The sequence below is a fragment of the Schistosoma mansoni genome, chromosome 4, assembly GCF_000237925.1.
Source record: "Schistosoma mansoni strain Puerto Rico chromosome 4, complete genome".
NCBI classification, from domain to species: Eukaryota; Metazoa; Platyhelminthes; class Trematoda; order Strigeidida; family Schistosomatidae; genus Schistosoma; species Schistosoma mansoni.
In genome coordinates this window covers 12721329-12744643 of record NC_031498.1, presented here as the reverse complement: position 1 = coordinate 12744643, position 23315 = coordinate 12721329, and the positions used below count along the sequence as shown (strand labels likewise).

At 39.1% G+C, this 23315-nt stretch overlaps 2 protein-coding genes across 2 annotated transcripts in view; both read right to left on the bottom strand.

Moving 5' to 3' along the window:
* Smp_043010 (putative cement precursor protein 3B variant 2) overlaps window positions 1–4381 on the bottom strand; it is a gene marked incomplete at its 5' end in the record, with an annotated part of 12609 nt that extends 8228 nt beyond the window's left edge. The window contains one exon of the mRNA XM_018796864.1: window positions 4247–4381. Within this exon, the coding sequence (XP_018651963.1) occupies window positions 4247–4381 (135 nt within the window). The remainder of the gene's footprint in view (window positions 1–4246) is intronic.
* A 4694-nt stretch (window positions 4382–9075) lies between these two features.
* Smp_145430 (hypothetical protein) lies at window positions 9076–17679 on the bottom strand (the record flags this gene model as incomplete). The annotated part of the gene is made up of 9 exons (XM_018796863.1): window positions 9076–9105; window positions 9377–9896; window positions 10955–12832; window positions 15300–15662; window positions 15705–15902; window positions 15935–16022; window positions 16060–16210; window positions 16428–16578; window positions 17636–17679. 9 exons carry the CDS (start codon window positions 17677–17679, stop codon window positions 9076–9078), a joined length of 3423 nt encoding a protein of 1140 aa, XP_018651962.1.
* Between the last annotated feature and the right edge of the window lie 5636 nt (window positions 17680–23315).

Genomic DNA, 23315 nt, shown 5'->3' with positions numbered 1-23315 from the left:
CTGAACCTCTCTTCAGATATATATATATATAAGGGATTATGTCGCTTAACTTGCGATGAAATCGATTATTTCAGAGATAAACAACTGATACAGCAATCACGTGGATATATATATATATATGCTATATAAATGCTTGTCTTACTAAATGCAAAGTATTTTGTTTTAAAGAACAGATTTACCTTGCACAATATATACTTCCTATACTTATTATTGGAATTAATAAACTGAATGGATGGATTAGTGTTGAGAATCAGTTCATAATCAAATAATAGTTAAATGATAACGTCATAATCATGAATTTCAGCAATCTCCAATCTGATTAGATCTAAACTACAATCAAATAAAAATGTATTCGATAATGAAGTAATAGCTTTCTAGTAAAGAGAATCGATTTCAAAATTCCTAATCAACAAATTTAAGGATCATTTTGTCCACTTTCAATAGTAACATCGAAATAGTATCGTTGGATTGTGCAAATGTATAAATTATAGTGTAATAAGAAGACGAAAATATGTTGTCTATATCTTAGTTTTCTATGAAAGAAAGGATTATATGAACTGTTTAATGAATAAACTCAACACTCGCCAAAACTACACCAGCGTTTTATGTGAATAGAAGAGCAACCAGCTTCCCTTCCTGGATATACTTCTAAGTAGACGAGAAGATGGCTCAATCAAATGATCCACTTTTCCAAAACCAACGTGGACAGGCCAATACCTTAGTTATTAGTTATTGCCCTGCGCATTTCAAACGGGGTTTGATAAGGTGTCTATTTAACAGGCTTGATCGCATTTGCACAAATGACGCTATTGATGATTTTAGGTTGCTAAACAAAACATTAATGGAAAATGGCTATCCCCTTAAATTCATAAATAGATAGAAAGTTCATGGTATAGAGAGACCTACTATAGCCTTGGCAGCAAAAGAGCCTGTCTATATCACCTTACCATTTAGAGGTGATTCAAATAGCCTTTTATTGAAACAAACGCTTAAATCAGTCATTAACAATACGTGTTACGCAGCAAAGGCCATTATCAAAGAAAGAACAAGGTCCATGCTTCATTGAAAACGTAAAACACATGAAAACGATCGCGTCGCATCCCATTGTGTTTACTAATTTAAATGCGTGTGTAGCCACACATACATAGGGAGGAGTAATCGTGATCTCAAAATTAGGGTGTGTGAACATGCACCTAAATGGTTGCAGAAACAAAATCAAATGACTCAATAAGAGTAAAGGATAAACATCCATCATCCTCTATTGCCAAACACATAATTGAAACAGGCCATAAGATTGATCTAAACTCGGATTTTGTGGTGTTGTATAAAAGTGTAAAAGGGCGTATACTAAGGTTTATTGAAACCTTAGCCATACGAAACTTCATACCCCCTTTGTGTATTTAAAAACATTTTGTTCTCACCTTAAACCTACTCTGGTAATATTAGCTTATTATCCAGAGTGATGAGGTTTCAAATTGTTTTCACATTATTTTCTTGATTAGCCTTGTCTCCTCTTACCCTCTATTTCCAGTCTAGTTGACCTTTTATTTTTATATATAAATGTTCTTAACAAGTATATGTGTGATCAGATTGTTCGAAATGTATTGCGTTAATATATCACATAGTTCTGATAATTTTCGTCTTCTTATTACACTATAGAAATTTATCAAAGGGACTAATTGCTTCAGTATTATCTAACACATAAAATTGTGTATGAATACTGTACTTAAACTTATCCATCACTTAAATACTTGGAAATATGTGAACGAATATTTGACCGATAACATTAATATAGTGTGAAAATGTTTAATTACTCTGGATTTGAGTTACATACCCTTTCAGTAGCGTATGTACGAATGTGTTTTGACTCTTAAAATCAACTAAGAATAATTGAAAATGGGTGAATGGAATCTTCTACAGCTGATACCTGTTAAAGCCTCAAGTCACTAAATCCATGATTTCCAGAACTCCAACCTGAAACTTGTGATACACCGATAGACCATAGACCTAAACCGCAGAGACATATCATAAACTACCTACCACTTAGCAGAATAGTTCCACTACATACGGACACTAATTGACAGCTAATCAATCAAGTACGATCTGCGTAGCTAGTTTATTATCGCATAGCAAAACTGATAGTTTGCGCCTATCAGACACACAGATTCAAAACCAAATATTAAACGAGATATAGATGAGTCCATGCTGGTGACCGATGTTTGGCTCAATTCTTCAATGCATGCTGTTGATTGAAATATAACTCAATTATTCGAGGATACATTTCAATCCACGTTAGCCGATAAAGCTTCCTATCTGTTCCGTGTTTTTCACCGATGTATCTGGTTGGCCATGAGCAAAGGAAGTGTGTATATCAGTATCAGAATCGAAAGACTGCCCGACACAACAAAACCAGTCATCCAAGTACTCAAAGTTGGAATGTTATTCTCCAGGTCACAGATCCACATTGTTATTCCTTACTTCCGTCAGAGCTGTTAACAAAACAATGTTATCAATTCCAAGGTTGAAGAGGAGTAGTGAGATTAGGAGAAACTGCCTATCCGCTGTTGTGTTGGGACAATGGGGAAAGGTGACTGTATCCCCTCACTCATCTTGAGGCACGTGTATATAGGGCCTTCAAGATACTAATAAAATTCTCGGACACACCGTTCTTCAATAGACAATCCCAGAGAACATTCCTGTCTGACGAATTGAAGGAGGCTCTGATATCAAGAAACAACGACTATTGGTCTGCAATAAGTGTGGGGATGTTTAAGCATTTGGTGAAGAGAGGAGACTTGATAAATACAACTATGAAAATACTAAATTCTCCACAAAACCCCCTCTGAAATACAAATATGACCTAATCAGAAACCAGGCTGCTCCTTAGGAATCAGTCATCAATAGGTTCTGTACAATCTGCGGTTAGCAGTATATAGATTGGATTAAACCACGTTTCATGTAGGATTGTGCTGGACCAGATTGATTGGCCATCTCTTGGGCAATTAGCGCTCATGGATGATTTGAAATTATTCTAGAATTTCCTTGTGTAAAATTATGAATAGACTAACGTTTTTCTCATTGTGATTGTTATTCCCATCCAACTTTGTTATTTGGGATATAATTTCGTTCCTTTTTAACTGTGTTCTGATCTAGGGACTAGTTAAATGAAGTAAAGTGTCCGAATAATAATAAGCAATAAGAGTAACTAGCTCGTAATAAAGATCTTAACATGTGGAGTATGACGGAAATCAATTGTTTGAAGACAATCGAGGAAAGACTTATCCCACGATAGTTTTTGCATAGAACATCCAAGCTCATTTTAAGGAAGGGGACAATTATTTCTTCACTCCACGATCATAGAATACTGTTTCTTAAATATTACCAAACAACCCAGTTGCTTGTAAAGCCAGATGTTTGCCAATTTTCTTAAAAATGGCTGAGAGCAGATCGTCTGGTCCCCGTTGGCTTCTGAGGCTTCAGAAATCGGAGTTCCTTGCAGATATTCCCATCGTTAGGTGGATTGGTAGTCACCGATCAAGGAGTGCAGAACGGTCTGATCGATGTTGATAGGGCTACAGACCAGTTGAACTGTTCCTATTAGAACTTCGGTCATCATCTAAGGTGCCTCCGAATGTGACTAACTGGAGTGTAATCAGCCTCACAAGGTGTTTCATTGACATCAGTATTCTTTTTAAGTCGCTAGAATGAACTGAAACAAATTTCAGTAATCACCAGATGTAACTGCTGCTTTTAACCCGTTTACACGCTTTCATAAATAGGTTTCTCGATTGGTTCATTACGATATGCAAGCCCGACCACCACGTCAAGGTAGCAGCAACGGTCGGGCCAGGCAGTAAATACATCGGCGATGACCATGTCGGAAGATGGTACTGGACAAAATCAGGTTGCGGTCCGATAAAACGTTCAAAAATTAGGCTTAGCAGTCATATCTTAATTGATTGGAGAATTAGCTACCTACAAGCTGATTTACTCCGTCCATACACAATTCATTATGCTTAATTCAGGTTTATATTTTGTATAGAAGCACGTTATTTTTCACGTAGAAAACTAATCATCTGGTTAGTGGTCTTGTCTTTGATCTTATTCGAGGACTTAAGTCAATCATACGGTTTTGTAAGCAGCCACTAATCAGCTACATTTTATCACTGAGTTCATATATAGATCAGCATTCTATTCATCGATTTCAATACTTGAAATTACGTATAATCAGAACACAAGTACTCACCTCCACAATGTAATTTGCACAAAGCAGTAGATGGTCGTCGTTCCCCGAGTCGAGGTCACCAACCTCCCAAGAGAATCTTGTGCCTAGACGATCGATTAGGGCACTCAACCTTGTAGATACTGAGTGAACAGACATTTTTACTTCCCAAAAGGCATATTCGAGGTATTTGTAGGATGCAATATTACTGCACGACAAGTTGTCAAAAATGAAGAAAATTGGTTGATGATTAGCATCTTTACGTTTGTCCCGACCGTAGCTGCTACCGTGACATGGTGGTCGGGCTTGCCTATCGTGATGACCCAACAGAGCTATATTGGCTGGAACATATGTTCCTGTAGGTTCTACCATGCCAGGCTTGTCGATTGTAGAACGGTAAGACTAGAAGCAGCCACTCAAGATCTGAGGGCGAATTCGTACTTCTGACTGTAGATAGATGAAAGAGCAGTAAGGTGTTTCCCTTGGACAACCTGCATCTGCAGCGATGCTGCCTTCTCACAAGGAAGGAAAGGGTTAGAAAAGGTCGACCCTAAAAATGTCACGTCTCACCTTACCTCATGGATTTCCGTCTCTGGCGGTAAGGCCCTTTGAAGAGCGGAGCTAACACATCGAAGATCCCCCACAAAAAGGCCGTGAGTGACCAGCCTCAAGCAGTTATCCTTTGGGCTCTGCGGTCACGCTCCCAGGTCGTTAAGACCAACATAAATCCAACTTCCTTTTCAGGTTCCTCGAGAAATACCCTTCCACGGTGTGGGTAGCCGGCAAGTGGTATCAGCACCCATACCCGTAACAGCACACGAGACCAAGTTGGTCACATTCAAATCCTTTCTACACCTCCTAATAACTCTCTTATCTCCACGACTAACCCTTCTCACGTCCTTTTATCACCTCGCACCGCTAGGGCAAACGATTCGAGTACATGGAACGTCATTCTTGGTCTCCTGAAACCACGCTCCAAACTACATGTAGGAACTATGAACGTCCGAACATTATGCCAAATAGGACAACAGGCCTCCTTAGCTAGGAATTTTAAAATCTCGCACCATCGATGTGTGCTGCGTCTCCAAAACGCGCATACAAGATCCGAGTAGAGTCATTCACTTGACCTCACCATGTCACAATAAAGAACCAACTCGATTCACGCTTCGTGTATTTGGAAGCCCTGACGCTGCTTCCCGTGGCCTCGCTAGCGTAGGTATAGCATTAAGTCCTAGGGCAGAACTAGCTCTTTTAGACTGAAACACAGTAGACAGTCGTCTGTGCGCTGTCCGACTAAATGGAACAGTAAGGACTCGGATATATAGGGACACTCGTCGTTGCCTCTGCCTACTCTCCCACTGACTGCAGCTCAGATGATGTAAGAGATGAGTTTTACAGAAAGCTTTCCGACCTTCTCCGAAAAGCTAGGCGCTCTGATGTAGTGATAGTGGCTGGTGACTTTAGTGCTCAAGTAGGTAGGGAAAGACACCTGGATGGATCCTATGGTGTTGTGGCTAAAAGAACAGATAATGGCGACCGTCTGTTGCAGCTATGCTCAGATAACCGTCTGTTTCTTGCAAATACTAGCTTTAAGCACAAAGAAAAACATCTTTCGACATGGCGACCCCCAAATTCGTCCCAACGTTGGACCCAAATATATCACATCGCTATCAGCCACCGATGGAAGGGCTCGATAGAAGACTGTCGCTCATTCTGGAGCACATGCTCAGATTCAGATTATGCTCTAGTGCGAGCACGTACCTGTCTGCGTCTTACTGGACGTAGGAAAGACACTGCAAGGAAACCTCTTAATGTTCTACTTAATGATAGACAAGCTAAGAATATATTTCAGGAACAACTAGAAAAACAGTTAGGTAGCCATGTAAGTTGTGCCCACTCCGAGGCAGCATGGAACGACATCCGAAAAGCTGTGGAAACAGCAGTGATATCCGCTGGTAAGGTAAACCATAAGGTTAGTGAGAAACAATGGACCTCGGCAGCATCTACCGCACTGATAGATGCTTGTAAACTCATCCCACCTGGCTCTGAACATAACGAAGAGTGGAGTCAGCTTAAGCGCAGGCTAATAAGAAGCCTACGTAATGATCGTGAACAGTGGTGGTTAGCGAAAGCAAGAGAGATGGAAAAGGCAACGGCAATAGGTAACAGCAGACAGCTATTCAGATTTGTTAAGGAAACCGGTATAAGGAACCTAACTATCAGTCAAACTATCTCGGAAAAAGATGGACATATATTTCACTCTCAAGCCAGGAGATTGGATCGATGGGTAGAACACTTTAGGGGTAAGTTCAACTGGCCATCAGCTACACTTCGGTTTCTCACGATCCCCAGTCGACCTGAATGACAAGTTAATGTAAATCCTCCAACTCTTTACGAGGTTGGAAAAGCTATAGGAAATCTGAAGCGTCGGAGAGCAGCAGGCCCTGACAGGTTTACCCCTGAGAATTTTAAGGATGGCGGTTCAGTACTAGCAGCGAGATTGACTGAGGTCTTAGGTAGAATTTGGGAACTGGACGTAATTCCATCTGACAGGTACCAATCACTGATTGTGTCAGTCTATAAGAAAGGACAAAAGTCCTCTTGTGACAATCACAGACAAATCAGTTTGACTAATATAGTGTCTAAAATATTAGCTTCAATAATACTTCGACGCCTAAGCAAAGCTCGTGAAGAGCAGACTAGAGAAAACCAGGCTGGTTTCCCACCTGGATATGGTTGTATAGACCAGATATTCACACTACGTCAGGTCCTAGAACATAGATACACATTCAGACGCCCCACAATAGTAGTATTTCTCGACCCTAAGGCGGCATTTGACTCCGTTGATCGTGAAGTTCCGTGGCAGTGTTTGTCACTGAAAGAAGTACATTAACTTTATAAAGGCTCCCTACACGAACACAACTGACCGAGTGAGAGCCTATGGCGAACTGTCATCAGAATTGATTACCTCAAGTGGTGTTCAACAGGAATGTCCACTCTAGCCATTCTTGTTTAACTTTGTAGTTGACATGCTTTTAGAGATAACACTTTCCTCATCCAAATTTAGAGGGGTTGAACTTCTACCAGGAGATTCACTTGTTGACTTAGAATACGCCGACGACATAGTTTTATTTGGTGAAGACGCTGACAAAATGCAAAGTCTTCTGACCATCATAAACACCAATGCGGGCATGTTCGGGATGCGATTCTTCCTCTCGAAAGCAAAATGTTACTTCAGGATAGGGTTGCATTGGCACGTGAACTAATGATAGGGAGTGAAGAAGTTGAGCGTGTTGACTGCTTCACTTATCTTGGGAGTCTCATCAGCCCTTGTGGTCTGGTGTGTGACGAAATCTCAGCACGGATACAGAAGGCTCGTCTAGCTTTTGCCAACTTGCGTTATTTATGGCGTAGGAGAGATATCCGTCTACCAACCAAAGGACGGGTTTACTGTGCAGCAGTCCGTTCCATCCTACTTTATGGCAGTGAAACATGGCCGATAAGAGTAGAGGATATTCCTAGGCTACTAGTATTCGATCATAGGTGTCTTCGAAGCATTGCTCGTATATCGTGAGACCACCGAGTAAGTAATGCACTAATTAGGAAGCGGGTACTAGGAAAGGATGGCAAACCGATTTATGAAGTCGTAAAACTTCATCAGTTGAGATGACTGGGACACGTGTTACGTATGCCCAACCACCGACTGCCCCGACGAACGATGTTTTATGGTGTAGAAGTAGGCTGAAAGAAAGCTAGAGGCAACCAGACCAAAACGTGACATAAATCCATGAAGTCACTGACAAGTGGACTGAGCCATGTTGGTAGGTGTAGACTACCTGGTTGGGATCCATGAGATGATAGCAATCGATGGTTAGAGATCTTGAATGACATGGCTGAAAATCGTTTGCAATGGCAAAGGCACATCCACTCTTCATGTTCTCCCAAATTCTAATCTTCTGAATTATTCATGTCTATCTTTTTTCTCTTTCCAAATTTATTTCACTATATTATACTTCAACATCTTCAAACCCTAATCTTTCGGATTACTGCTTATAATCTTACTACTTCTACCACTGTGGGATTTGAATCGACAACTGCATCTCTGTGTTAATGTGGTATGGCAACTCGAACTGATGTACGCACGTACGAAGTTCTACGTTGTGACTGACTGACTGATCTTTACGTTTGTTATAAGTACTGTACCATAGAAAGAAACCATTTTCATGACTTTCCTAAATAGTGAAAAGTCATAACTAGCTGAGACAATGAAGTATATGGTTGTTTGAGATTTTTGGTAAAGGTTTAACACACAGGAGCAATCTTTACATACCAAAAACCAGAATTGCACATGCTAGCTCCAGCCTCTAGAACTGAATATACAACACTTCAATAAATAGAATCCCATTCTATCACGAGATCTGACTCTTCCTAATAAACGACTTTGGCCGAGTGCTATTTTTATAGCACTGCTGTTTCAGTAGTACCGCTTAAACTTGTTGGAGAACTATTTAGATGAGTGAAATTGTAAGGTCTTTAAGTATAGTGAAAAGCGTTCATCAGCGATTGATATCATCTTATATTACCGGTTTCGTTGGAACTGAAAATTTGTTAAATATGACATTTCGATACTTTTAAAACCCAAAATTGAGCGATAAAGTTGAAACAGTTTGCAAGAAATACAGTAGGAACCCTACAATCATATTTAGGTCGAGTATCAAATAGGTTTCAATTTCGATCATGCACATATTGAAATTAAACCTTGTGCTGAGGATGATCAAGTTTGTTCATACACAGAATTTATAAAAACGTAAAAAACTTGACTAACTGCTTCTTCTCCTTTCGACTAGTATTTATTAACGTTTATCTATTTTCTTTTTTAAATCCTACAAATACTGTCATATTATTTATGGTTATATTGAACTATAACTGTTACAAATGGCTGGAGATAAAGATAGAATTAGTTAGGATCCTTAATAGTTTGATATAGACAAAGTTTGAATTTGTTCAACCAACTGGAGATATAAACGTATATTAACGGTAAAAATTCCTACCGTTGAACATATTTCACAGGATAATTTATGGAGAATATGTACTTATCAAGAATACTAAATAATAAATCTAATATCCAAAAAAATAGAACAAAGACAAACTTACCTCTTCACGCAAGTTGTCTATTGACTGTAATCTTAAACGGTATGTATGAAATCCAACGGCAGCTTTGATTCTCATTAAAACATAATACCATAAGTACATCCAACTAGCGTCGCGTTTAACTTTTACTGTTAATTCATTTGTATCAGGAGAATTCCCTACTTCAGTTCGATGACTACGACGTTTAGTTAATTTTGCTTCGACACGATGCATTCGACGAACACAGTGCTGAATTTGATTAGCTGCTTCAGTAAGCATATCAATAGCCCTGAGTATTTCACTTTTGGATTCAAAGATGTATGCAGCAGCTAAACAGTGTTTTACTGACTTAGTCATTTGTACCGGATATTCATGAAGCGGTTGTAAATTAAGAAGCATCTGTGAACGATTTAGTACTTCACTAGAACTATTATCACGGGAACAAGAGGATATAGCGCTAACTAACGCTTTCCAACATTTAGATGCTTCGAATTTACATTCTTCTGCTTTGAATATTTCACTCGATGGGTTACTATCTTGTAGTCTATCAAGGAAAATTAAAAATAAAATAAACATTATACGTATTAAATTCTTAAATAATTCATGAAACAGAAAATTTAAAGTAAAATGTTCACTGTAACCGTTGAATGTGGAAAATTGTACTGACTTGATACATTACATGTTTAGTGGAAACAAACATATTTCATTGTTAATGTTTATTTCCACTACATCAAAACAAAGTGATATTGTCCATCACGACATTAAAAACAGATACACAATATAAAACTTAGTTTTAGTTCTGTTTTCCACAACTATTCCCAACTAAAAAGATGTAGCTCAGTAGCCAATTTTAGGTCCATATAACCTTAATGTGACAGCTAACAATACTAAATTGCTTTACAAAATAGTTGACACGTAGAATGAAGTTAAAACTTAACATTTATTAAAGAAAATGTAATATATAAACTGCTGATCAACAGCTCCATTGTGAAGCAATGATAACGAAATATGGAAGATAAAGCCATCTGCTCACTGAGGGGTATTCCCTTATGCTTAACGTTTATGGAGATAACAATAAACAATTACTCTAGAACACGACTGCATTTAAACGTATACGAATTGTAATATTTATATCACAGGAGCAAGCAAATAATAATTAAGTCAGCTAATGGATCTATCAAATCTAGGAGACAAATAATACATAAAAAGCTTGGATCTAGTTACACTGTACGAAGAGTTAAGATTCGGCAACTGTAATTAGGTTTAGCAATGTTTAATTACTAGGGTACTTGCATTGAACTATAACGTTCCCTTAGAATTACTAAATTATGCTGATGTACAGTACTCATTATAATAAGAGATGACTGTTGTACCTTAACAATCTGATAACTGTTTGAAGCGATGGATGTTGATTATAAGTGTGAGAACACCAGTACTTGATTAGATAAACATAAAATATTGATGAACTCAAAACTAAATGTTGCATGTGTTCTGGAATCCACTACTAGAAACTGTCAAAACATACGGAAGGACTGATTCTAATCAAGAAAAAATGAAAATCATGCATAATAAGACAACTAATTTCAACAATTATAATCTTACTTTTCATTCTCCTGTTTGATGATCCTGCCAAATTGCTCCTCAATAAAAAGCAAACTATCAGAGAGGTTCATACATGGGAGCGATTGACCACCCAACTGCGGTAAATTCTGGGCAATATTTGATGACAAGTTAGTAAGATCACAGACTGGATCACGGAGAATTGGAGGCACAGTGCCAAGTGGCTTTTGAGTAGGAGTGCTAATTATACCAACGGAAGACTGTGAAACAAAACGACTAGATATCAAATTATTATTACTACTGCTAGGCCATATGTCACATTGAACATCTACATCATTTAAGATGGTAGTTCGACTAAGATGAGGCGACGTCATTGTGTAAATATCATGATAGCCCTTATGAGACGAAGGTTCGTCTGCTAGATGGGGTGATTGTTCCGTTTCAGATGATGCAGTGAAACTGGGTGGTGGGACGAGTAAAATACCCGTAAGTGACCTGGAACGAGTACGTCTACTTTGATTGGTCCTGGAGATTACTGGACTGTCATTTTCAACAGCGCCACGCAAAATATCTCTCATTTTCTTAATTAAATGATAATCAGACGAAGAAAAACCAATGGGAAACTCTTCATTCTTAGGTGAGGAATTTGACGTCCGAGAGAAAGATTGTTGTATTTTATTACGAACTTTGGTTACAGTCAAGTCAGAAAATATCCAACAGTCAGATGGGATATCACGAAGGGGATAAATACCCACGGTATTCTGAACTAAGGGAACAAAGTCATTGATATCCTTTTTCATATCAGAATCATTTTGTGATTGTTTATGAGTCGATAACTCAGAACTAGATGTGGTGACTGACTCCTTGGATATTGTAAGTTTTGAGCTGCATTTTGATCGCCTTTTTAGCTTCTTACCAGTGGAATCGTGAGTTGGTGGCGGCATACTACTGGAACTATTCATATAACTGTGAGATTTATCCATATCTGTAATAAGAGTCTGAACCTCATTAATACCCGTCTTTTTTTCCGTGATCTCATTGACATCTGATCTGTTGAGCTCTTTTTCTAGTGTATCGATAGGTCTCGCCAGTCCTGAAATTAAGTTTGTAGTAGGTGGGATGTATTCCTCAACGGGACACGATAAACTGGAAAGGCAATTACGGTTAACGGGTGATTCATTCGATCCTTCCTGAGTAACGGAAACAGAATTAAGTTTAGAAGTCTTATCTTCAGTTCGAGTATCCACTTTTTCAACATCTTTTCGACGGTTAGAATGGAATAGCGACTGGTGACCCATTGTTTTTGATTTTTCAGGTGTTACATTCTTACCATCTGAGCGGGTACATTCTTGATGCGATGATTTGAAGTTGATTTTTGAATTCGAATCATCTGATGGTGTTCGATTAACATTAGGAGAATTGGTTACTTTTTCCGACTTTTGTTCAGTAAACACAGATTTTTCTTCGATTGCCTGGGATGGTTTTGTAGGTATATTAATTAGGTCATTATGATGGATTGGGCTGAGCTCTGTGATCAGACAGTCTTTCTGAGTTAAAAACTGTCCTGATTCTAAAAGTAAACGTTGAATGAAACTTTTTTTGGTTTCGGGACCCTTACAATGCTCAATGAAATATTCATTTGCCCTATTTGTTACTGTATCAGTACGTGGTTTAATTAAGATATCATGGTTGGAATTGGGTTTATCATTTAACACTGGAATCGGTTTCTGTACTGTCAACTTTGGAGTTGTGGTGCTTGTAACTGTCGTCAACCTGCTAGAAAAGTTGTTGTTATTGTCACTTGAACTGTTGATTGGAACGGATGTCCTCAAATCTTCTGGATAATGTTTTCGTAATGGATTTTCTGTAGTCAAAGGAGATGGTCGACTTCCAGATAAGTACATTGGATTTTCAGATTTGCTAGTTCATTGAAATAGGAAAAGGTACAAACTTCAATATAACAGCTTTTAAAATACATTTCTTATTTCAATACTAAGGTTATATTTGTGAGCAGTCAACAACCATAAGTACACTTCTGGCAGCTGCTAATCATATGACTGGATACATTATAAATCCTCTTAGTATTTAAACATAGTAGTCGTCGTTTAATGCTAAAACCAAATACATGCTTCTCCTATAGGAGCAACTACTGTCGTAACACTACAATAATTGTAAGTACTCAAACCCATGTAAGCAGTTGACAGCATAATGAGCTTTCAAAAGAAAAACCAGCTTTACAATAATACACATGGTAAAACTGAGGGTGGGTTGACAAATATACTATTCAATCGTATCAATTCATACCAGCGAAACTAGTGTTACTACATGTTGGACATTATAGTTCATAAAGCATCAAAAATCGCTTTTCGAAGTGGTAAATTTATTTAGTAAAACTATTCATGAATGGGTAACAGAGTAATAAAATTACATTACAAAGGAACTTTCATATGAAATTAGTGCAGCTCTAAAAAGGTAGATAAAAACTCCCCTGTAGATTACGTAATCACTAATTGGAGTGAAAATATTCTGATAAATGACCTTCCATAAAACGAGGAACTAGGGACGAAAAATACTTTGCCTAAAAGCACCACAAAAATGTCTGCACACAGACGTTTTGAATAAGGATCAATTTTAGTATAACAGGCTAATATTGTAAATCTAGATGGGTAAACCTTAGGGGAGTTGGGAAACCCTGATTCAAAACCAATGGTGCACATGGGCTCCGGTATCCTGAGGGAACAAATGGCGTATGAATCAATCGTTGGTCACCGGCTACCATGGGACTGCATCTCCTCACGATGTTCCACTGCCTTGTGGGTTAAACCTTAAGGTCAAAGGCTCAGAGTGTGGCCTCCTAAGAAAACCACCTGCTTCGGTTCGGGCACTCGGGCAGTATCACAGCCCTCACACAAATCAAATGAGATATGTGTGGCGCATATATATCTGGTGCTCTCTTGTACCAATATTTGTGTTTAAATAAATGATAACCTTGTTGAACACACACGAACTTTCCACAGCAATTGTATCCGGAAGTCATAAAAATGACTGATTAACTATAGTTAAGTGGAAACCTAATGTGTTGTAGATGGTCGAGAGGAAACTCTACCCCCTGCTAGTTTGTATTCGTCACTAATGCGTACCTGCAACCTTCAGAGGGAACTGATACTTAACGGTGCGTTGGGACTGATTTGCGTTGGACAAGTGCGGATTACATGGCTTAGGTATCACCGCGCAGTAAGACAATATCATTCGCACACTCAAGGTCGAAAAGTCTTTCTCCAGGTAACAAGTCCACACCACTATTGCCTACACCCATCACAACTGTTCGCAGAACGTCATTGATGGCAGAGTTGGAGAGGAATGGTGAGAGTGGGAAACCCTGTTGCACCCCACTGCTTGAATGAGACAATGGAAAGAGGTGATTGTAGGCCTTTACTCGTCTTGAGGTGTTTGTATATAGGGCCTTCAAGATAATAAAATTCTCAAACACGCCCCTCTTTAATGGACAGTGCTCGATAACAGTCCCGTCCAACAAATCGAAGGAGGCCCTGATATCAAGAAACACGAATTCTGGTTCATTAGGAAACTACGTGATACATGTAGCAAGTCATTTGGTTTCGAATCCAGAAAATTCTTTTTCAAATTCTGGACAATATCCAGAGCAACACATAGGAAATCCATCAAGAGAATATATTGTGCAAAATTAATGGTACTGATTAACTCTCTAAAACCAGATCAGAGGAGCTTGAACAATCTTCAGGTTTATAAATGGAGACCAAATTTTTTGCCAACATAAAAGAAATATACATCAGGATATAGTTAGGGTGGATACATTCATTTGCTACATTTGGGATACAATTCAAAGTGAAATCAGAAGAAAATGGAGATACATACGAGTCGTTTGAGCCGAAAAATGGAAGCCTTGTGACAAATGACAGTGGAAAGTTGGTCCGAAGAATAAGAAGACGTAAAGAAACCCTAATTTAGCCTAAAACTGTTATGTTAACGATAAGAGCATCTACGAGTTAAATTCAAAACACTTAGGTTTTTGTAAATTCTGTTACCTTTATATTACCGAATACCGATAGGTTTAAGCTTAGTTTAACAGATCGAATTGGGTAAACCAGAACATGACATTGCGATTATGAGCGTCTTTAACCTTGCACGTATCTTATGAGAGATATTCAACATTGCCGAAAATGTATACCCTGCAGCACAGAAGTGGTCACCACTGAGTGGCATGAAATATCGACGGCAACAACAAATAACTTCACAGTTCATTTCGGATAAAACTCTGAACTAGATCGAGGTATCTAATTATGAAACCAATCACGCTAAAAATTACCAAGCAATAATAGTAACAGATAATTTAACGAAAAAAACATACCTCACAACACACTCAGTCGGAACCTCAGAAACACACCCGGACATCTTTGAATCAAGAGAATCTTGTTTACTAACATCAATTTGCGCCAGATCCATAAAGCCATTGTGAGTATTTGGAATAGGAGATTCTGTTCCAGAACCGTCACCATTTAAAATGGACAGTGGACTGACGAAAGGTGGTGGTGGACGTAGTGCATGATTGAGAATAGAAAGGCTCTCTGCTGTGTTTTTATCACCTGGTTTGATCAACATATCACTGTTATCCACTGGTGTCTCCACGGCAATAGTTCTAGACGATGTTCTTAATCTCGGTTTCTCTTCATTTTCTTCTTCGCTATCAGACAATAACAGATCTTCCCATAGCCTGAAATTTTATTACATTATCAAGCCTATTAAAAGACCTCACTTATGACGCTCAGCTAATGTGATAGTCTCCGAAGGCAAATTTGATTTTTCGGATGTACATATCTTCTGAAGTGTATGTATTGTCCTACTACCGGGAGATACTTGGTCAGTTTTAGGCGTATTCTTGTTAAAATCAGGAACCGGGATGGGAGTTGTTGGTACTTTATGCTGGCGATTTACGAAAGGAGGTGGGACAAAGCTAAATTCATTTGGTAATATGATTAAGCTTACTTATAACACCCTAGTGCTTTAAAACGAATGCACCAGCTGACATCAGTAGGTTCATATTGATAAACTGATGACCAGGGGTCTCTAACCTCTAGAGAACCTTAAGTTAGGAAAGTGGGATCCATTACCTAACTCTGTATGTTTGGGCCATATCAAACTACTTGAATTAGAGATATTTTGTTCGGTAGTACTCGAATAACCCAGGACGTTCATGAATTCGGGGACAGTCATACCCATCCGAGAGGATATGATCCGGGCATCACGGTCATCAGAAGAAGCCTAAAGGTTTAATAATATGCTGATATTTTCAAAACCTTAACAAGTTTCAAACAATTCGGTGAGATTGTGTTGTTAGACGACATTGTCAAAATCGAACGGTCCATCGTAATGAACAAAACTCAAAAAACCTCACCGGCACGCCACAGCTTTGCTACTTTTGCGAGTAGAACGCACGACGAGACAACAGTATGTCAACAAAACATCCAAAATCATATACCATAGGTTGACCAACCAGAATGCGCGCTTCACGTGTTAGGCTACTTGAACAAAACCAAATAGTTCCATGCGGTATTGTCGAAATATAAGCTTCTGAAGCACAAAATTTCACTTCTGCTGAATATGGATCACCAACACCTACATCCAGAGACCTGTTACATAAAAACTAAAGTGGAAATGAACATTATAGTAATCGGTAGTTTACTTCAGTAAATAGTGCTTTATCAGGAAGGGCGAAAACCATTTCAATCAATCACAAGTAAAATCCATTACGATAAAGTGTTTAAGTACCCTTGATGAATGAGAATAAACCCAATAAGTTGTGACTGCAGTTTTGGGTGGTGTGTGGGCAGTGAAATTTCACTGAGGCCCAGCCGAATCATCCGGCAGTTGGGTCACTGAATATCGAACAGATCACTGATCCCTGTTAAAGTCAAGGATAACAAACGCGCATCAGTTAATCGTACGCCATGGATTGGCCCATGCGATGGTGGTCTCACCAACATCTCTGTACTCATTCTTCCTAATATATTTACGTAATCATGCCCTTTGTGTTATGCGGTCTTCATAGCAGCCATAGTACATTAATACTTTGAGGGGGTAATCCACGTTACACGCTGAACACGGGATGTGACTTCGAAGTTAGCCGGTTCGTTACATCGTTCCCGTTTAACTCGAGTAAGCCTCCAATCATTCGACATAGATAATCAACGTTGATGGTCTATACTGACAACTTCCTAAAATAATTCAAATGATTATAAATGGAATGGAAGATTTTGCTTGACGGGCTTTCATATTTGTGACAGCGTATTGTCAATATCCACATTCAGGGACCTAGGTATCTTTAACATATAAAAGAGATATTAGTAAATTATCATGACATACTGTTCTGAGTTCCTGAAATATGTATATATATATATATTAGAGAGGTAAATAAATTCTTAAGTAAATAGTCTACTAGGTTTTCAACAGTGATACTGATCCCAGTCGTTTTACTGGAAACACCCTAGCTGATGGCTCTCCATCAAGCATCCACACTGAATCATGTTTGAGTACTCTGTTCTGAGCATTTGTCAAACCAAGTATCCTGATGAGATCATACACTTCTCAACTCAACGACCATATGAAAATATACCTCCCAACCCCTCGTTGCAGACTTTCAGTTTGGTTGGTTTCTAGATCCTCGATTAAAAGGTTTCTGAGAACTACGGCGCATCTAAGCACTGAACTTCCGTGGCATTTCTGACATCCATTTTCCTTTTGAAGGACTCCTGGGAAGATTCTTAGACAGCTTTGGCTGACTGACAATTACATGACTTGAATAGTAATGAAACGAGAGTTATATAAATTCGAAAAAGTAGCCGGGAGTGTTAACAGTAGTTATAAAATGTCAGAATGAATCAGTTAGATGGGCTCATGATTGAGGATTGGGCGTTAACTCCAAGAAGAGCGTGCTCATGCACATCGGACACGGTACTAGTTACCATTATATTATTGGTGGTACATCTCCTCCACGCGTTCAAGAACCTAAAGACATAGGAGTAATAATAAGTCACGACTTGCAAACAACTAACAAGTGCAACGCAACTGCTTCCAAAGGTTATCGTGCGTTATGGTCACTTCGCCGAGCATTCAAATGCTTTGACAAGATGTTTCAAATTTTATATCCCACCTACGTAAGACCATACTTAGAGTGCTGTATCCAAGGAGCTAGCTCATGTCTGATAAAGAATGATAACTCCAGCGTGTGAGGACGAAACAAGTGACTGGTCTTTCTAAACTCCCTTACGATGAGCGTTTGAAACGCCTAAACCTCTCTCTCTTGTCTAATCGTAGGGCTCGAGGTGAACTTATACTGGCATTTTGTATCTTTACTTATGATTCGGGTGTTAATATGTCTTGTCTTTTTGCTCTCTCCGACACTGATAATCTCCGAGGTCATAGCAAGAGGGTTCAAAAACCGCGATCAAATAAATTAAAGGCGGGGTCCCATTTCTCTCATCGAGTGGCCAATGACTGTAACTCCTTCCCTGAACAGATGGTATCAGCTACATCAGTGAAATTTTTCAAGGAGAAGCTGGAACTTCACTGGAGGGCAATCTGTCAGGATTTACACAGGTTCATCAACCTACTATCCTATTACTGAAGACTGATAACATATGACTCCGCCTGTAGCTCTTCTTGAGTTACTGCTGGTCCAAAGACCGGGTAAAGGAAGAGGGTTGGGCATGGGGTTAGCAACCCCATCCCCTAGAAAACTAACTCGCTAAATAAAAGCCAACCAGAAAAATTAATTAAAACCATCTAAACTCTGCCCTCAGAGTTGAAGCAAGAATTTTAACGCCTCAGAATGAAAGCCGAGATTCTCCGAAAGTCACGAGGCCGATGCCTCTTCTAACAACCAGAGCAACAATTAACATGGATACATGGAACGTCCACACGGCATGGGAGACCGGGAACACCAGTCGAATAGTAATGGAAATGAGGAGATACAAATTGTTAGTACTTGGAATCAGCGAAACCCATTGGACACAAGCTGGACACCAAAGGCTAAATACGAGAGTTATGCTGCTGTACTCTGGTCAAAAAAGAGGAAAATACTCTGTAGCAGCTCAGGTTGGTTGGTTAAGAGTTGACCCCAAACAACCAAGCATATGCTAAAACAGTATTGTTCAAGTATTCATTCACTTCCTTACTTTTTGTAAGCGTTATATTCCCTACTATCTTATATTGAATGTTGAGAGCCTTTGTTTGTCTGAACAGATAATCCCACGCTCCACTGTGACTGCGCGAAGATCGAAATAAAGACCTATTCACTACTTCTCTGGTTTCTTCTATCATTAGCACGAGGGTTACCTTAACTCCACACACTCACGGAGTTGCTCTGATGCTATCCAGAGAAGCATGAAATGCGCTTGTAGGATGGGAGTCTCACGGATCCAGGATTACCAAAGCATCATTCAAAACAAAGAAGGAGGGAATCACAATGAACGTTATCCAGTATTATGCATCCACAAATGACAGCAACGACGACGATAAGGATCAGTTCTATGAGAGGCTGCAATCAATCACAGCGAAGTGCTCAAGAAAAGACCTCACCATCTTGATGGGAGATCTAAACGCTAAAGTCGGAGTGGACAACACAGGATATGAAGATATTATAGAACGATATGGACTGGCTGAGAAAAGGGAACGAGAATGGTGAGAGATTTGCAAGTATATGTGCATTCAACAAATTGGTTATAGGTGGCAAAATATTTCCACACAAGCGCATACACAAAGCTACATGAATATCACTGGACCACACCACAGAGAACCAGATAGATCATACTCGTATCAACAAAAAATTCCGAAGGTCAATGGGAGATGTGAGAACCAGGAGAGGGGATGACATAGCTTCAGACCACCACTAGCTGGTTGTGGCCAAGATGAAACCGAAGTTAAAGAAACACTGGCCGGCTGGGAAACTGCATTACAATGGTTCAATACAGCCTTCCTCCGAAATAATCACAAACTCAACCAAGTCAAGATAACTCTCAACAACAGGTTCCAAGCTCTACAGGATCTACTGAAGGAAGAAACTACTACAGAGAACGACTGGAAAGGGATCAAAGAATCGTTAAATTCAACGTATCACTAGAGACGACAAACAGAAATACGTGGAACGCTCAAAAATGCTAACGGAAAAGGCTTCCAGAGAAGGGAATATGAAACGACTATATGATACAACGAGGAAGCTGGCAGGGAAATGTAGAAAAACAGAGAAACCGGTCAATAACAAGAAAGGAAGGACAATAACTGAGATTCAAGAACAGAGAGAGATGGGTAGAACACTTCGAAGAACTCTTGAATAGACCAGTTCCATTGAATCCACCGGACATCAAAGCATCACACACAAACCTTCCTATGGATGCCCCTATCCCATACACACGAACAAGTGCGGATGAAGGCAACAAATGTAGCAGAAGCCTCTGCATCAATAGGCCTCAATATACACAAAGGAAAAAGGAAGATTCTCAAATACAACACGCAGAACACCAACCCAATCACACTTGATGAACAGACATTGGAAGATGTTGGATATTTCACGTACCTGAGAAGCATCATTGATGAACAAGGAGGATCTGATACAGACATAAAGGCGAGGATTGGCAAAGCAAGGGCAACATTCGTACAATTGAAAAACATATGGGACTCAAAATAACTGTCAGCCAACATCAAAGTCAGAATCTTCAATACGAAAATCAAAACACTTTTACTGCATGGAGCGGAAACTTGGAATACTACCACAACCATCATTAAAAAGGTACAAGTATTTATAAATAATTGTTCACGCAAGATACAGAATATCGGTTGGCCGGATACTATCAGCAACAGCCTAGTGTGGGAGAGAACAAACCAGCCTCTATTTGGAGAGGAAATTACGAAGAGACGTTTGAAGTGGGTAAGGCATATATTGAGAAAATTATCAAATGTGCATCACGAGGCAAGCGCTAATTTGGAATCCCTCAGGGAAGAGGAGGAGGGGATAGCCAAGGAACACAGTGCCGGGAATCGGAAGCAGACATGAAAAGAATGAATAGTAGCTGAAAACATTCGGAAAGAATTGGCCAGGATGGATTTCGATGGAGGGTACTTATGAGCGGTCTATGATGCTCTGCGAGGAGTGACAGGCGTAAGTAAATATGTAAGTAAATAAGCACTATAACATCTGCCCAAAACATTTCTGTCACAGTTCAAGTGGAATTTGGAATCAAGGAGAACTTAGATACATAAGTCTACCTATAAAGAAAAGCCGACAACTGAGTTTTCAATAAGTTGTAGCGGTATACATATCTCTAAGATAAGTAGTTCTGTAAGTCTTCGGGATTTGACCTCATTAGTCTTACTGTACACACCTAGCTGAAGGCACTCAACCACACATCCGCACCAAATCACGTGTATGTACGCCGTACTACGCACCCCTTGCAGCCGATAACTAGCTTAGATGAATTTATTTATTTATTTAATCACATATATATTGGTACAAAAGGCATCGGACACATACGCGCCACACAAAATAATGAGAATGGGAGGAGAAGGAAGAAGATGCGTATATATAAAGGAAGGGAAAAAAGAGAAAAGTAATGATGGGGGAACTGAAATGTACAACCAGAAGAACTCTCTCAGTTAAGAAAGTTATAACCACTCTTTATGAAGAAAGTAAAAGAAGGTTACAGCAGGCTCGCCACTGGCTTCTATTCTGAGCCATATCCGATAACTTCTCTAGCCACTGTGTTGCACCATCTCTCGGACCCTAGCCAGGGAGTCGTGAAGGACCAAAAGAAGCTAGCCCTTTGCGGCTTCCTTTCATGCCACGACACCATGTCATACACTGACCACCTCTCCGCTTTTTCCAACCAGAACCAGCGTCGGCAAATAATGCACGACGTGGAATTCTGTGGGACGACATTCGTAGAACATGTCCAAGTCACCGAAGTTGGTGTTTCAAGATGGTGACACCAATTGAGTTATCGTCTCTGCGCCCGAATACACGATGCCGAACCTCTGCATTACTAACATGGTGTTGCCACTGGAATTACGTGAATTCCTTGGTCATTCGATGTATTGCATCTTTACTGTAAGAATTAGTTTTACCACTTTGAGGAAGTAATGTACAGGTATTTTAGTAATTTTTTTGTTTCTTACGTGAAAGCATCATTGTTATGCGTTACTATTGACAGGATCTTCTGTTCTGATATTCCTGAACAAAGAAGCACGTCACTAAGGAGTTTAGCTACAGTAAAACTGGTTTCCTAGGTAACCTAGTTTTTATACAAGTTCATTCACTGTTATCTACCTAACTTTGCAGTTGGACGAACTGTTGTATGTTTCTCCGGCTATGAACTACCCTCCCTTATTTTTCTTCAGCTGCTCACTGTCTCTTTCGTTACTAATGCCTGAATTGAACTATTTAGTATTACTGAGGTGGAGACGATTTGTAGCTGACACGGATGATTTTGGTGGAGTTTCGTTTTTTGAGCTGGGTGGTTAAATGATGAACTTCTCGTTGTTCTTTTGAACAACATCACTAACGCAAACTTCAAGTAGATTATTAGGAATCTTCCCAATTTGACTGACAGCTTTTAGTGTCGACCTTGGTCGTTATTGGTTTTTGTTGGCCTGTAACCCCTTGTTGTCTGGATATTTGTTTTTATTGTCCCTCGCTTTGACCTGGTTATTGATTCAATATTTGTCGGAATCTTTGAGGATAGTTATCTGGTCCTCTGTAATGTAGGGGCATCCAGCCGATAAATCATAAATAAAACAAAACGTGCGTCCTAAATTCCACTTCTAGTCATCATTTAACTTTATTAACAGTGATATGTAGATATACATTAGGAATGTTATTATTATTCTTACGTATTGTGTAACAATTTGAATGTTAAAATACTTGAACAGAATACTGATCAAATGATGAGCTACTCAATTCATGTAGCGGATTATATTAACTGATGTCAGTCTGTAAAAAATGCCTACTCAATAACTAGAATAATTTCCAGAGTATCCGACCATTAAAAAGTCATAATCATATGTTAACTAGTGAATTACTTCTGGATGAACTCCCAAAACGTCTAATAGAAAGTCATAATTAATTGTACTTTAGTTTATCCATAAAAGAAATGAAACATTCGTAACCAAGAGCATTATGTTTGATCTTTGATATGTATCACGAATTATATGGACTTGAAATATGTGAATCCATTGGAATTAATGAATGCATTTCAGTTTAAATATGTTAGATTAACTGACCCGAATTTAAATCTTTCTTGTATCGCTGGACTGTGATATGTCTCGCGTGCTCAATACTTAGGCTTGCAATACAGCTATCGCAATGCCTTCTAACTTA